The following is a 16,620-nucleotide window of genomic DNA, read 5'->3' as shown; positions in this document are numbered from 1 at the left end:
TCGTAATGCAGCCACGGAACGTGAGGGGGGAGAGGAGAGGGGATTACAAGTTGCATTGACATTTTTTCACATTTGGGTGTTGCAATCTTAATTTTCTTCAGCTGAGCCTTGGGGATGTGATGTAAAACTCTGCTTTGGTTGTTTCTGTTGGAAGTGGGAAGTGAGATGCTCAGGACCTTGTCTTAGATCAATATTTAACCAGTGAATTAATATAAATTCTATTTGTGACACGAGATTAAATTTTAAAGCGCTTTGATTGTTTAAAGCTCCTTGGTGGCAGTGGCAAATGTCTTGTAGCTGATTAAAACCTGGCAGGAGTGGTAGCAGTGCCAAGACTTGGCTTTGAACATGTCTGGACTAGGGCTGTCAGGGGCAAGGTAAGAAATCACTGGTCAGGATCCCAGGGGTCAAGGAGAGGGTAAACAAATCCATAAAAGAGGAGGAAACAGCAGGAAAACATAAATGCAGCAGCATCCCTGTGAATCTCCAGTGTCTGGAACAGAAGGTACATCTGCATGCAAATGCTGGGGCTGAGTGCTTTGGGAAGTGAGATACCCCAGCACTTTTTAATCACCCTACACTTAATGGCTCTGCTCCCTCCAGAGGGCTGAGACTGTCCCTAGAAAATCCCAGGCATGTCTGGACATGCTGACTTCTCCCTTGGCTGGCTGCTGGACTTAGTGACCCTAAGAGAACACTGCTGCTCTCTGAGCATCCTCCCTGCCCTGACACAGAGCTTCCTGAGGCAGTGGAATTAAATTTGCTGCTTTAGCCGACGCCTCTGAGAATCACAGGAGCAGGAGCATGGTGAACATGCCTCAGAACCTCAGAACAAGGAAAGCTGTGTAGCATTTCTGTTTCTGAAGAAGCAAAGTTCTTTCTCATAACCCCCTTCCATTATTGTCTCTTGGTCTCACTGCCCTCAGGTAAGGCAGGTTGTTGTAAGCCACATGGGCCACATGACATTTAAAATACCTTGGACATAGCCTCAAGTTGCACCAGGAAAGGTTTATAGAATAAAAGAATCATGGAATGGTTTGGGTTGGAAGGGAGCTTCAAGATCATTCCATCCCACCCCCTGCCATGGGCAGGGACACCTTCCACTAGCCAGGGTTGCTCCAAGCCCTGTCCAGCCTGGCCTGGGACACTTCCAGGGATCCAGGGGCAGCCCCAGCTGCTCTGGGCACCCTGTGCCAGGGCCTCAGCACCCTCACGGGGAAGAATTTCTCCTCAGTACCCCATCTTTACCTGCCCTCCTGCTTAAGGCCATTCCACCTTGTCCTATTACTTCATTACCTGTGTGAAACATCCCTCTCCAGCCTTCTTATCAACCCCGTTTAGCTACTGGTAGCATACAGGACAGACTGGATATCAGCGAAATTTCTTCACGGAAAGAAGAAGGTGGTGGAGTCCCCATGCCTGGATGGATGTAGAAGCCATTGGATGCGACACCTGGGGACTTGGGTTAGTGGTGGCCTTGGCAGTGCTGGGTGAAGGCATGGACTTGATGACCTCAGAGGGCTTTTCCAACCTAAACAACTCTGATTTATGGCACACAGCCAGCCTAACCTCACTACAACCAACCACGGTAACAGCAGCCTTTGAGATCCAACTCTGGTTCCTGTTTAGGAAGGGCTGGATTAGCCCAGCTGTAAATCATGTGCTGTGCACAGCTACAATGTCATTATAACAACCTCAGCCAAGAAGCTTCAACACCACACTGGAGTCCCAGAGCAGCTCCTTGCTCAGAAACAGGAGTGCATGTGTGTTTTTGTCATGTGGCGTGGGCATATGATCATATTTATATGGATTTGCTGTCCAGTGCTGGCAATGCCATAGGAAATGCTAAAACCCCTGTCTCTGTTAGAATTAAACTGAGCCAAACCAGTTGAAGCACAAGTATTTTTCCAGCTATGCTCAGTTTAACTCCTTTGGTGTTAATCTGGCTCAAATAACAGCAGCCATGATTCAGAGACTGAATGACAGATTCTGAGATAACTCTGAAGAAGAGGTCAAACACTGCTTTTGTGGGTTTTTTCCTTTCTTCCTTTATCTCTTTTTTTTTTTCTTCTTTTAAAGAGCACAATTCAGATAACTCTCCACTACCTTCTGAACTTCACTTAACTGATTCCATGAGAGTGTTAGGTATGATTCATACAAGCCCTGCACTGGATCCACCAGGGATCTAACCAAGCTTTCCTCCAGCTGGAGGCTGAGCTGGGTCTGTCCTTGGACACAGCCCCCAGACACTCTCTGCCCTGCCCTTGGCGATGTTTTTCTTCATCCCTCTCACTTTCCTCTCCTGAACCAAGGAGCTGCCTGGCTGGAAAGCAGTGGAGTTTTCACTGGTGTCTGGCTGCCAATGTGTGGAGGCAGGAGTGGAGAAAAGAAAGCTGGAGAAAACAATCTCAGGGGAAACCTTACTGCTCTCTGGAGCTGCCTGAAAAGGGGTTCTGGTCAGCGGGGGCTCAGCCTCTTTTCCCAGGCAACAAGCACTAGGATAAGAGGAAATGGCCTCAAGTTAAGCCAAGAAGGTTTAGATTGGTTATTAGGAAAACATTTTTCACTGAAAAGAGTAGTTAAGCATTGGAACAGGCTGCCCAAGGGAACAGTGGAGCCACCATCCCTGGAAGGAGATGTGGCGTTTAATGATATGTTTTGGTTGAAGGTTGGACTTGGTGATTTTGCAAGTCTTGTCCAACCTTAACAACTCTATGAAACCCAAGGTGTTGGTGACAAGCAGAGCTGCTCTGGTTCTGAATTTGGAAGGATGGTTTAGAATCTGAGGAAGTTTTACCTGGCAAAAAGCTGTGAGTTTGGAAATGGGATACCGGGCAAAAGAAGCAGTGTGCTTTGAGGTTGGAACCACTGATGCCAGAGGAGGGAGACCATGGGAAAGGTGCCAGGAAAGGCTTTGCTCACAACCTGCTGGGACAGCAGTTCGGATATGGTCAGGTTTGGGTGTGGAGGAGCAGAAGGAGGTAGCAAAACTACCCCAAGGTGTTTTCTAATTTTTTTTTTCTAATGCACCATTATTCATTGAACTTGAATAAGCCATACCCAGCTTGGAACTGGGAAAAAGAGCCTCCACAAACTGGGCTGTGCTGCTGGAGCTGGAAGCAGCAAACAGCACAACACTGAGGGATGATATTATGGGAGATGCTCACAATTTAGCTCCTAGCGCTATAGCACAGCAATAATAATAATAATAATAATAATAATAATAATAATGATAATACTTGCTGGGCTTGGAGCGATGTTTGTGGGGGAATGAGCACAGCTCTTTGCAGGCACTGTGACACAATTTAGCTCCTAGCGCTATAGCACAGCAATAATAATAATAATAATAATAACAATAATACTTGCTGGACTTGGAGCGATGTTTGTGGGGGAATGAGCACAGCTCTTTGCAGGCACTGTGATCCAATGCCGTCATTGTCTGGTTTTTGCAGACAAACTTGTAAAGCTTTGCCCTGTGCTAAAATTACTGAGGGGAAACAAGACCCGACGTGGGCTGTAAGGGAGAGGAACTTTTTTTCAGTGGGTTTGAGTGAATAACATTAACATTTGCTTGGTTTTCCTGAGGCGACGCGGTCGCTTTGTGGGGTGTGCCCGCCTCCCCCACGGGCCGTGTCTCACCTCTGAGGTGATTTTCACGAACTGTAAAGAGAAAGGAACCTTTTGCACAAAGGGTTTGGGTGAATAATACTAATATTTGCCTGGTTTTCCTAGAGGACGCGGTGGCTTTGTGGGGGTACAGCCGCCTGCCTCCCCCCGGGCCGAGCCTCACCGCTCTGAGGGGATTCTCCCCCTCAGCCCCGCGCCCGGGCTACTCACGCCTGGGACATGCTGAGCGCCGAGAGGGAGCCGGGGGCGAGGGGAACCGAGCTGCACCGACACCGACACGTCCCTGGAGCCCCGCAGCACCCAGCCTGAGTCCCGCAGGGCCGGCACCGACAGCGGCACGGGCCCGGCCCGAGCGGCCGCGGCCGCCGCGTTACCCTGGACACGGCCCGGGGGGGCGAGCCCTGCCCGCGGCTTCTCCTCCCTGCAAAGGCGGCTCCAGGCTTTCCGCCTTCTCTTTTCCACCCTTTATTGCCTGCAGAATCACGGGGTGCTGTGGGGCGGAAAGGACCTCAAAGCTCATCGAGTGTCACCCCTCGATATGGGCAGGGACACCTTCCACTGTCCCAGGCTGCTCCCAGTGTCCAACCTGGCCTTGGGCACTGCCAGGGATCCAGGGGCAGCCACAGCTGCTCTAGGCACCTGTGAAATTCTTCAAAGTCACGCATTTCTTCTGTGTATCTGATCTAAATCTCTCCTTTTTTGCTTTAAAACCATCCCTCCTTGCTGTCAGTATCACACCACTCACCCCTTTAGGATTTTTTTTGCCCTCAGAGTTTCATTCCCAGCCCCCCATTATTTTCATCCCCATCATTAGTCTCCTTCATCCCCTTTCTTTGCCTCACTTTATTTTCCTTTTCTCTCCCTTTCTTATATCTTCCTTCCCCCTTCACCCTTTCCTTTATTTTCTTTCCCCCTTCATGTATTTTTACTTTTCCCCCCTTTCCTGTATTTCCCTTTCCCCCCTTTCTCCCCATTCCTATATGTTCCTACTCCTTTCCTGTACTTTCTCCCCCTTTCTTCCCCTTTCCTATCTTTTTTCTTTCTCTTCTTTTTTTTTTTTTTTTTTTTTTTACTTTTCCCCCTCCCTGTTATTTCCTTCCCCCACCAAGGGCTTATCCCTGTTGCATTCACATTTTTCCTCTTTCTTCTTTTTACTTCTTTCCCCAGACACATATTGAAGCAACTTTCTAGTGGTCTTCCATTCCCTTAACACTTAAAAAACTAGTTTAGAGGACAGGATTACAGCACAGATTTGGGGGGAAAACACACTCATCCACAGAGCCAGTGAGAAGGAAAAAAGCAAGAAGTTTGGGACAATGAGTGTTTTGCCAGTGATCATATTTTTTTTGCCACAAATTTCTGTATGCCTGCATTCCTTTTCTTTGTTCCCCCCCCTTTCTTTTTTTTCCCTCCCCATTGAAGCCCCAGTTCACATAATTAGGTGAGACTCTTGGCTATCAAGTTTTTGAAATAAAGTTTCTAGCCCCCCCTGGTTTTGGAGGAAAAGCTTGAAAACACGAATCTTGAAGACCATAATAAAAGCATCTAAGAATATTATTTTTCAAGCCATATGATGCCTATGCCCACCACATAATTTCTTTAAGTGAATTGGATCAGTGGGGGGTTTTTAGAAGAACTTGTTGCATTTTCTTCGTGCTGAGGTTGGAAAATGCTATAAAATCAGCTTGTAATTTTCAATGTCAATATCAAACACGCTGAAATGTAACATGGGAAATTTATCTGCTTCCTTCCAGTGCCTGATCCTCATCCACGTGCAGGTCAGGATGGTCTCAAATGCAGTAAGTAACTTGTATTTTTGTTCCTTTTTAAATAAAATATTCCAGTCTTTGCAACCCAAATAGGAACCTTGCATTTTTATTTCCATTGATGCTGGCATCTGTACGCCACTTTTGATGCCAAACTCTGTTTTTTCAGCCAAAAGTTTTACCTGCAGACTCCCAGCAGTGCTGTCTCCATCAGCGTGTGTGGTTTTAAGGACTGATCGACCTATCGCACGTGTTTGCAATAAAAAGTGGGAAGATTTCTGAAGCAGTTGAAATGAGAGCACCAAGAAGGCTTGATATGATGTGGATGTTAATTATTAATCTGAATTTATTGCTCTCTGTTAGCACCTCGGTGTCACAGTGCACAAGATTGTCTTTGTATTAATGATGAAATAATACTCGTTGCTCACTTCCCCACCTGCCTTCTCCACCCTCCCCCCCCCAAAAAAAAGTTGGAGGAAAGCAAATGTCTTCCTTTTAAAAATGGGAAATTAAGCTACAAAGAAGTGATGTACATGAGAACGTGCAGGGAGGCTGAGGGGATTTTCATTTTCATCAGTTCATAGAGAACTTGGGGAAAAAAATGAGTTGTGTTGCTGGGAAAAGTCATGCAGAAAAATTAATTATGAAATGAGGAGAGTTGATTTTTATTTTTTTTCCATGGGAAAGGAGCCTGTTTTTGAGCTGAAATGGGAGCTGTGTATGAATGAGAGTACGTAATTGGTTTAGCCTAAGAAAATAGACATTTATAAACGGAGAAAGCAGGGAAAGGGAGATGTTCTGGTTTCCAGCAGGGTTCCAGTTGAGTCCTTGAGCTTTTCAGTAATTTGAAGTGAGAGGACACAGGTCTGCCTGGGCTCTGATGTTCCCACAGCTCAGCCTGTGGAAAAGGAGGGGGGACCTTGTGGCTCTGCACAGCTCCTGCCAGGAGGGGACAGCCCGGGGTGTGGGCTCTGCTGCCAGGGACAGGATGGAGGGAAATGAGCTCAAGCTGTGCCAGGGCAGGTTTAGGTTGGACATCAGCAGGAATTTCTCCATGGAAAGGGTGGTCAGGCCTTGGAAGGGGCTGCCCAGGCAGTGGTGGAGTCCCCACACCTGGAGGGTCTCCTGGACATGGCACTCAGTGCTTGGGGCTAGGTGACAAGGTGGGGATGAGGCACGGGTTGGACTTTATGACCTTGGAGGTCTTTTCCAACCAAAATGATCCTGTGATTCTGTGATCACTGCAGGCTGAACTGCAGCTGAGGTCCAGCAGACCACTCATGGTCAGTGAACACCATGAAGCATCTCACTCTTTCCATTCTGGAATCACACGTCTCCAATAATCCCTGCAGGCTCCAAACAGTCTGAGATGTCGAGGTAAGACCAGAGATTAAAGGGATTTGTAGTTGTTATCCCACTCATTGTACATTTTTTGTACAGCATCACTGGCCACTTCCCCATCCAGCTCGTGTTGCATTAAAAACTCCAAGTGTGTTATTTGATCTATCCAGCAGGAACAAGGGATGGGTTTTGTACAGCCTGTGCCTTTTGGCATCTCTAATTCCTCAGGCTCTTGCAAACACAGGCTTAAAAGTCCTGCTGCCTTGGAAACTAGGTGCCATCATTTTTCAAAAAAAAACTTTTATTACGAGCTTAAGAGGTGACTGTGAGCTTACAAAGGGGGTAAAGCATAAAACTGGAGGGTCTTGTTCCTCTCAACGTGGGTCCCTGGCAAAGAGCTTAGTGCACCTGTCCGTTATTGAGCAGGGCTTAGGGAAAGCAAGCAACGTAATGGGAATAATGTCCTGCCTTTGCAACTTGTATTTCAAAGCACTTCCAGAGGTCTGGGCTGTCCCTCGAGACACAGGGTGGAAGATGGAGTGGGTTTTTCCTGAGTGTTGCTGGCCCAGAGAGATGCAAAGGGAGAAACTGTGGGTCAGGGCTTCCTCCTCCACCCGTGGTGAGCCGAGGTTTTGGGCCACCACTTGGGAGTCCAGGATTCTGTTTGCTGTGTGGCCACAGGGACAGGTGTGACAGCCTGGGATGCAGTGTGGCATGTGCTCTGTGAGGCTGGGCAGTCACCACTGTGTGAAACATAACAAAGTGCTGCATTCTGCACCTGGAATGGGGCAGCCCTGGGTGCAGGGACACACTGGGGAGTGAGAGCCTGCAGAGCAGCAGGATCTGGAAGTCCTGGTCCATGGCCAGTTGGATCTGAGCCAGCAGTGCCTGGAGCCAGGAGGGACATCCCTGTCCTGGGGGATCACCCAGCAGTGCCAGCCAGGCCAGGAAGGGGATTGTTCAGTCTGCTCTGGGCTGGGGCAGCCTCAGCTCCAGTGCTGGGGGCAGTTCTAGATAAGATCTAAAGCTGTTAGAGAGCCTCCAAAGGAGGGACAGAAGATAGGGAAGGGCTGCAGGGCTGTGCAAGGAGCACCTGAGGGCACTTGGCTTTTTCAGCCTGGAGGAGACAGAGGACAGACTTCACAGGGTCTGCAGCTTCCTCTGCAGGGGCTCTGGGGCACAGGGTGGGATTTTTGGGGTGTCCAGGGTCAGGAGTTGGACCTGATGATCCTTGTGGGTTCCTCTCATCCTGAAGGACTCAACACAGGAGCTCTCCCCCAAGGGCCAGCGGCTGTGACAGCAGTTACAGCAGGACAGCTGTCCCCAGATGGGGACCTGGTTGCAGCTGAGTCTGGAAAGTGAGAAGTAGGACCTTGTGATGGGCAAGCCTGGGGAGTTGTTGCTCAGGGCTTCACAGAATCCCAGAATGGTTTGAGTTGGAAGGGAGCTCAAAGCTTATCCCATTCCACCCCCTGCCATGGGCAGGGACACCTTTCACTATCCCAGGTTGCTCCAAGCCCTGTCCAGCCTGGCCTTGGACACTTCCAGGGATCCAGGGGCAGCCAACCCAGCTGCTCTGGGCACCCTGTGCCAGAGCCTCAGCACCCTCACAGGAACAATTCCTTCCCATTATCCCACCTAATCCTGCAAGCTTATCCCATCCCACGCCCTGCCATGGGCAGGGACACCTTTCACTATCCCAGGTTGCTCCAAGCCCTGTCCAGCCTGGCCTTGGACACCTCCAGGGATCCAGGGGCAGCCACAGCTGCTCTGGGCACCCTGTGCCAGAGCCTCAGCAACCTCACAGGAGCAATTCCTTCCCATTATACCACCTAATCCTGCCCTCTTTCAGTTTAAAACCATTCTCCCTTGTCCTGGCAATGCAGGCCCTTGTCCAAAGTTCCTCTTTAGATCTCCTGGAGCTTCTTTAGGCCTCTAAGGTCTCCTGCCAGAGCCTCAGCACCCTCACAGGAACAATTCCTTCCCATTATCCCACCTAATCCTGCCCTCTTTTAGTTTAAAACCATTCTCCCTTGTCCTGGTGATGCAGGCCCTTGTCCAAAGTTCCTCTTTAGATCTCTTGGAGCTTCTTTAGGGCTTTAATGTCTCCCTGGAACTTTCTCTTCTCCAGGTGAACACCCCCAGCTCTCCCAGCCCATCTTTGTAGGAGGGGTGCTCCCTCCCTCTGGCCATGCAGGTGCATGTTTACTTTTCCTTTAGGCTTGGATGGAAGTCTTTAAAGGAACTCTGGGTGGCCCTTTGCAAACCTTGGGGACTTGGGTCACCCTTGTGGCCTCGAGTGCTGGCTTCCAGCTCATGGTGACACCCAGGAGGGGTGGCTCTGCCAGCTGGGCTGCACTGACCATTCCATTTAGCCTTGGGACTAGTGGCCAGGCTATTTTTCCCAGTTAACATTGACTCCTGGATCTCCAGGAGGTTTGCTGCTTACTACCAGGCTAAGTGAAGGGGATTTGTCAGCACTCAGGTCTGTTAGACTTTGATATAACAGCGTGTTCATCAGGCCCGAGCGTGGTACATGGAGGAGGAGGATTGCAGCAGAATTAGAAGGTATAAAGTTCAAATCTAATTTGAAGAATTTTCCCTCTATCACTTAAATGTGGGAAATGTTCCTGTGGCTTCAGGGATAAAATGTCACACTTCATAAGGAGCATGCGTTTTAAATCTCAGCCAGATATTAAGTGCCGTGTGCTGCACTCCACTTCTCTCTTTGTTAAAAAGCAAAACCCCAAATCATTTCTCCTGAAAGAGTGTTGTTTGATAAAATTAAAGCTTTCCAAAGAAGCTGGTTCAAACAGTGCCAGCTCTGTATCATTATGACACGACAGGGAGTGGATTGATTTTATTCTGTCTTGACAACAGTTCGTCAGCGCTCAGCTATTTAATTATATAGGATGCTGCTCCTAAAGATGCCTACAGCATCAAGAGAGCAGTCAATACAGACTGGCAACACACACCAGATGTTTTTTGGGTGAGAAAGAAACAGAAAAAGGGACCCGACTCAGGCCTCTGGCAATTATCCAAGTAATTTGTAAGCAGACATTTCAGGACATTGGTTGGCTTGAATGTTTGGCTTCGGCTCAGGAGTTTTTAATAAATTCACACAAACCCTCTGTCAAGCTTTAGTCACTTATAGGGGCAAAGTTCACTTCTATATCATTCTGCAACCCAAATATTGGAAATAAGTAGCATTTCTTGTGAAGATATATTCAGTATGGCATGTGGAACGACACTTCTAGACAGACCCTTTTCAGTTCTGCTAAGATATACAGAGTCTCTGACCACTTCCTCACTTTACAGGCTCACCATCAGTAATCTGAAGTGCTTTATGTGCTTTTCTCATGATTTTGATGGAAAAATGACAAAGTTTGGCTGTTAACACTGGCTTGTGTGCACATTAATCGCTGAAAGCTTCAAGAAATTCTCTGCAAGCACTACATAGCCTCAGCTGCTGTCTGCTCCCTCCAGCTGCAGTGGGATTTTAGCTGACCCAAGCCCCCATGTCTCATGCTGTGGCCAACAGGAGGTTTGGTGGGACCAGCTGGAGAGCCCCAGGTTGGTGAGAAATCAGAACAGCAACTTGCAATTTGCTTTCCATGGCCCAAAGGGGAGGAAGACGCTGGTCTCTGTTTATTCCTGTGCTGTTTGATGGTCTTCCTGCTCATGAAAAAAGAGCTGTGAGCTGTTATCATGAATTTACAGGGCAGTAGTCTGGGCTTGAGCCATCCTACTCTGTGCACAGGGCCCAGAGGCTGCTGGAAAGTCCTTTGTACTCCAGCTGGTGTCTCTGAGCACGACCAGGGTGCAGAAGACCACGAGTCAGGGGCAGTGCAAGCAGCTCAACCCTTCAGAGGTCAAGTCTGCATCAGGAAGAACCCCTTCCAGACCCGACTGAGGGGAAGCATTTTTGCTCTGGGACTTGAAGTGTTTAAAGCCAGAACTAAGAGTGACTCGGGGCTGGAGGAGAAGGGGATGTCTGCCATCTGCTTTAGCAGTTCATTCCCCAGAAAAGGAGGAGGAATTCATCTGCTATTCGTGCACGTAGGCAGTTGTTTCATTGTGTTTTGTTTTGTTTTCCCTCCCACTCTTCAGTAAAACACCTGTTGAGTTAATCCTCTTTGACCCAGCTCAAAAGCAAGGAAGTCAAGCTCCATGAGAGGCTGAGCAGCTCAGCTCTCATTTCCCCAGGTTTCTGAGGGGGGGCTCTAATGGGTGTGTTTTGAAGGCTTCCAGAAGTGAAACTGCTAAAGGGAGGACATGAGGTGAGGGAATACTTAATTTTGCTGGACATAAGAATGATTTGAGTCACAAAGTGTTAGTCTGGAAGGCAGAGATACCTTGGAAATTCCCAAGCTGTTTTTAAGGGTGGTGAGAAACATTTTAGAGGTTTCATTTTGGTGCATCTTCAATGAATTTGAATTAATTTGTTTAAAAACCCCCCAGTCGTGTTACTAAATTGGATGTGTCCTGCTTTGTTTAAAACTTGAAAGTTGAAAGCAAGCAGAGCAAAATGTCATGAGAAAGAACTTGCAGAATTAGTGGTTCTGTAGGGGGCCACAAGCCATCAGCACCTGAAATTTGGTGACAGCCCTTGGTTCTGTAGATGTGCTTGGTGCTCTGTGCAAGGGATAAAGTTCCTTCAGAGGGGCTTTTCTGTGTCCTCTCTGAGCTCTGGAAGAGTCTCTTTCTCTGTTGGCCCCCAGGATCCAGCCTTAAGTGCTGAGGATGAGGAGTTTCCCTCATCCCTCCCCCAAAATTCTGTGAGTTTAGGCTCCAGGGATGTTATTTCCAGTACGTGGTGACTCAGTTTCCCTCCAGAGTGTCCCAGAATGAGTCAGGTTTAACTGACACGGTCGCACCGATGAAGCAAACCCAGCAGGTTGTGCCCTGATCATTAATTAATTGCAGCCAGAGCTGAGGGGTTAATGAGATCCCAGAGCTGAAGGGACAATACCAGCCCAGCGTCTGCCACGTCGCACGTGCGTCACTCCTGCGTGGAAATGAGTGAGAAACCTCTCACTTCTTTTTTCCTCCTCCTGGTTCAACTTCTCATGCTATAAATAAACAGCCCAGTGTGAGAAAAAAAAAAAAAAAGAATAACAAGGGGCTGCAGCTTTTTAGGTGCCTGTGGCAGGATGTTTTCTTGCTTATCCTGTTTCTTGTAAACACGGCGATGACTTTTGTGGCCCAGATGTAGAGGCAGCTCTGCTTCATTGTTCGAACACCTGCTGGCTTTTCAAATGGACCCAGTGCAGCCCATTGATAAAAATTCAGACTCAGAAACCTGCAGCACCAGGCTGAGCTCCTGTAGATAGCTCAAAAAAAAAAAAAATCCTTGAGGATCCAACACCCCCCCTGTTGAGTTTTTTTTGTTTTTTTTCTTTTATATTTTATTGGGAGGGGAAGGGAAGCATAAGATTTTTTTTTTTCCCCTGCTCTTGTTCTCACAATAGCAATAAAAACAATACTCCTTGGCTTGGAGGTGGTAAACTGTGAGAAATAACAACAATAGCTGACTTGGTGGTTGTGCAGCCAAATTTATGAATGAAACTAGCGGGTACAGTTTAATTTCCAGGCCTGGCTCTGCTTTTGGTGTTATGGAATGAAATAAAAAAGGCCAGAGAAGGAACAGCTCGTAAGTGCTGCAGGGTTATCACTGGGAATGAGCACAGGGAAAGGTTTGGTCTGAGGTGGAGAAGGGGTTTTTCTGCTTCCTGTATCACTAAGTATGAAACAGGTGAATTTGCTCAGTCAAACCGTGGCTGTGCAGCATTTTTTTTTATTTGACACCAGTGTGTGGTGGTGGGACACCTTTGAGGCAGCAGTTCCAGCTCTTCCCAGTTTGGCTATGTGAAGTAAATGAAGCAGGGGGGGCCTTGCTGAGTTAGCTGTGCTTTGTGAGGTGCACAGCAGGGCCATCAGGTCTGGGAAGAAGGGGGTAAAGTTTAGGAAAAAAAGCACCAAGGATACTTGTTTTTGCAGACAAAGGTCAGTTCTTTGCCTGAGTGTTTCTGTGGATAGGACTTGAGGGCTAAAACCTGCTTTTGGGGGAGGGCTTTTTGTGTCTGCACCAAGAGGTTAGAGCTGAGGTGTTCAGCCAGGCCTATTTGTGTTTCAGCAGCCTCTTCTCTCCCAGGAGATTTGTTCTCCACAGTGCTCAGAGCAGGATTTTTCTTGTGCTGAGATCTCTTGCATCCTTCCCTGCTCCTCACGTGTCCCCCACCTGTGCCTTTGGCTGCAGGAGCAGAGGGGATGTGCTGGGTTTGTTTCCTGATGCTCTGAGCAGGGATTTGGAGCAGATGGGGCTGTGAGGATCCCTTCCAGCCTAAATGACTGTACACTCATCCTGCCAAGAGAGGCAGATGCCAACAGCGAGTCCTCACAAAGGCCTGCAACGGGTCAAAGGCTTTGTCCCCCACCTCTGAAGGGAGATGTGGGGCTCTGAAGGAAACAGTCCAGCCCCAGAATGATCATTCTGCCTGAGACAGGTGAAACCAGGTGGTCAGATGTGGCCAGTCCCAGATGTTGTGCAGAGAGGAGGGCAGGGTTTGAAGGATTCCTTGCTCGGAGTGTCCCTGGGGTGTCCTAGGAGAGGGGACACCGCTCCAGCTGTGGGATGAGGCTGTGGAGGGGCCTCTCTCCCCAGCAGCCCATCCCTCCTCGGTGGGGACCTGGGGAGGGAAGCACCTCAGGATGAACATAAGCACCTCAGGATGAGCATTCCTGCAAACCTCCCTCTGCATCTGCCTTTCCTTAAGGCTTCCCTAAAGCCGCGTGTGGATGTCGGCATGCGATGGGAGCTGCCACATGCCAGACCTGGCTGCCACCCCATAGGCACCGTGGGCACAGGCCAGCTCCTGCTGGATCATGGGACACACGAGGAACTGGCGGTGGGACAGCAGAACCTCCCAGCAGCCAGCTCCCGGGAGAAATTTGGCTCTTAAATCCAATTATGTTTGCAGACTGAGCTCTTTTGTCCTCGCTGCTGCCAATGCGTGCGCAGCCTTCGCTTTTTATCCCCGTTTTTTGGTCGCTTCGGACTTGTTAATGGCCATGTTTCAAATCAAGAGAGCAAGGAGTTGGAAGGTGCTCCATGTCCTCATCTCTTTCCGAGAGGAATGCCTGTTTGCTGATGTCATCTGGTGTGGCTCAGTGTCAGAGCTCTGCTCCGTTCGCTGGAAAAGCTGCGCTGACCACGCGAAATGCTCACATGAATTTTTCTAGCATGCACAGGGAGGTGTCCTTGATGACCTTTCACGGTAATTACAGCAGTTAGGAGATGTTTGCCCCAGGCAAACTTCTCTCTAAGGTCCTCAGGGTTGTGCTCTGAGTTGTTTTGGACTTCCCCTTCTATGTTCTCCTGGAAAATAGCAGTGTGGCCTCTAATGTCTTACTTTTCCCCTAAAGTCTCAGTCGCTGCTGGAAGGCAGTGAAAGCTGCTGGGGATTTTCACAAACAACCCGAATATGGGTTTAAGGAAGCATTTATATTTCCTATTTATGTTTTGCTTTTAAACTCTGACTTCCAGAAAGGCATTTTTTCCCAAGAAAAACCCAGACAATCAGACTAATGTTTCTTTTAAAACGTGTGAAAGATGAAGGATGAGGCGTCGAGTTTCCTTTCAAGCCATTCTGAGCGAAACCGAAGCCTTTTTGAAGTGGTTTACTGCAATTGTAGTTTGCTTTGCTTCCTGCTCCTGCTTTGGGCACACCTCCCAGCTCGTTGTGTGTGGCTACAGGCACTGGGGGAAGTTAGAAGGCCAACAAAAGACAAGGGAACTCTAAAATCTTATTTCTTTTTCTATTTAGAGTGCTGCCAATGAGACGTTGCATTTTATTCCTTCCTACCATCGAGGCACAATGTGTGCCCCAGCATCAGCACCGATGGAGGCAGGGAGGGGCAGGGAAGGAATGGGAATAGATTTCATGCTGGATGAGTCTCCAGTTAGGAGTCCAGACTGTGGGCAGGGTAAAAAAAAGCTTTGTTTAGTCTGCAGTCAGTAGTTTTAGCAGGAGCCCTGGGCCCAGAGCTGGGAAGCTGGGTGTCCTCTGCTCAGGCTGATGTGATTTACAGTGTTGGGATCTGACTATGGGATTGACAGAGCCAAAGCAGAGGGAAAAGTGTTCTGGAGAGCTTGTCTCATTGCCAAAGGGTGGGAAGCAAGGGTAGAGTTGCTCCTTCCCTGCAGCCACGTTTCTCCTCATGGCCGGGTCCGTCTTTCCTGCCACCCTCTGTGATATCTGCACCGTTTGCCACGCCAGAATTGTGCTGGCAGAGCTGTCTGAGGGACCTTGGGATGCACTGGTGAGGATGAAGGAAGCTTAGGATGGCTTTGACGCTGCTGCATGGTTGGGATGTCACGAGTGGTGAGGGTTAAGGACATTCCTGCCCAGCTCCAGCTTCCTCCACGAGAGCGGGAAGCACCTCCTGAGCCCCTCCTGGCCTAATTCCTTAATAAATTGGATATTGCCAGAGCAGGACTCCACCAGTGAAAAGCTGGGGCTTGCAGCAAGGCTGTGGGTTTGTACCACCAAGGTCTTGCCAGTTCCTCCAGCAGTATAAAAAACTTGTTGCTTTTAGTGCCAACACCATCGGAGGAGCTGAGTGCCTGAGTTTTCCTGGCGCTGTTTCAGGGCAATAGCTGTTCTCCATGCTTGATCAACATATCTGTTAATTACATTAAGGTAATCTGACCCTGGGCTCTTGCAAAGACCTTCTCCTGCTGCTGAAGGTGGTGGAAACACTCCCTGAAGTGAGCAGCAAAGCAGCACATGTGGGATCAGAGGGTGGCTGGGGGATCTGGGCACATCCAACACCCTGGATGGCAAAGATGTGTCAGCTCTCTGATATCCTGGTGGTGTTGGTCTCACACTGGCCTCACATCCCCTTGTGGCTCCAAATCCAGAGGCTGGCAAAGAGCATACAGCCCCTAAGAGATGCAGCTTGCATTGCTAAAAAAGCCTGGAAAACTGGAGAGCAGCCTTTCCCTTTAACTTGTGCCTGGCCTGGGAGGAGCAGGATTTAAGCACGTACTTAAATTTCAGTATGTGCTTTAGTGTTGTCCTGAATGGGGACCCTCTTGAGCTTTAGCTGAAGGGCTGTTCTGAACAGGGCCAGCAGACTCTGGAAGTCACCTCTTGTTGCCTCTACCCCACTGTGTTGGTGCTCATTGCAGCTCTCTGGCTGTTTACTACAAGGAGAAAATCACTTCATTTACTTGCAGCTCACTCAGTAACTGAGAGCAGGCAGGTTGGGAGAGTCTCACATCAGCTGGGAGCGAGACATCTGACCTTGTCTCTTGTCTGTCTTGTTTCTATGATCCTAATTCTGCTCTAAATTAATTCTTTTGTTTAGCTGCTGGGGATTTTTTTTCCTCCTTTTTGTTTTCGCATGAATGCTTGTCTCTATATTTAGGTCTGCCGGGGCGGGATGTTATGAATAATTGTTGATTGATATTATTAAACACTAACACGCTTGGCTGTGTTGCACTAATGATGGGGCTTTGGGGATATGCAAATCAATTAATTGCAGTAATTGCTGTAATAGCTGTTTTGGAGGAGGCTGTTGAAGAGCCCTTGGGAGAGCGGACAAAGACGGAGACATTTGGAAGTGCAGCGGAGAAAGGGTGCTCGAGTGTCACTTGAGAGGGCTCCTTCAAGTTGCCAACTTGCAAAGTTGGGTTTGTTTTGCTCTCCAAAACCCACTCACACCAAATCCTCTCTTGCTTTTTTTTTTTCAGTTACCCCAGTGTGGCTACTTCTGAACTTTTCTGCTGCAATGGAGCTGAAGAAGCTCACGGATGAGACAGAGCCTTTTCCAGGTAATCTCTTGCCTTAGAAATCTGGGAGACCTCCCTGGAAAACACCCG

The 16,620-nt window shown here is 48.6% G+C and overlaps 1 protein-coding gene across 1 annotated transcript in view; it reads right to left on the bottom strand.

Moving 5' to 3' along the window:
* Positions 1-3,967, bottom strand: part of IQCA1 (IQ motif containing with AAA domain 1) — a 100,480-nt gene extending 96,513 nt beyond the window's left edge. The window contains exon 1 of the mRNA XM_039703611.1: positions 3,838-3,967. Within this exon, the coding sequence (XP_039559545.1) occupies positions 3,838-3,848 (11 nt within the window). The 5' untranslated portion in view covers positions 3,849-3,967. The remainder of the gene's footprint in view (positions 1-3,837) is intronic.
* Between the last annotated feature and the right edge of the window lie 12,653 nt (positions 3,968-16,620).

The sequence above is a fragment of the Passer montanus genome, unplaced genomic scaffold (genome assembly GCF_014805655.1).
Source record: "Passer montanus isolate IOZ18808 unplaced genomic scaffold, ASM1480565v1 scaffold165, whole genome shotgun sequence".
Taxonomy (NCBI): Eukaryota; Metazoa; Chordata; class Aves; order Passeriformes; family Passeridae; genus Passer; species Passer montanus.
This window is presented reverse-complemented; position numbering and strand designations above follow the sequence as displayed.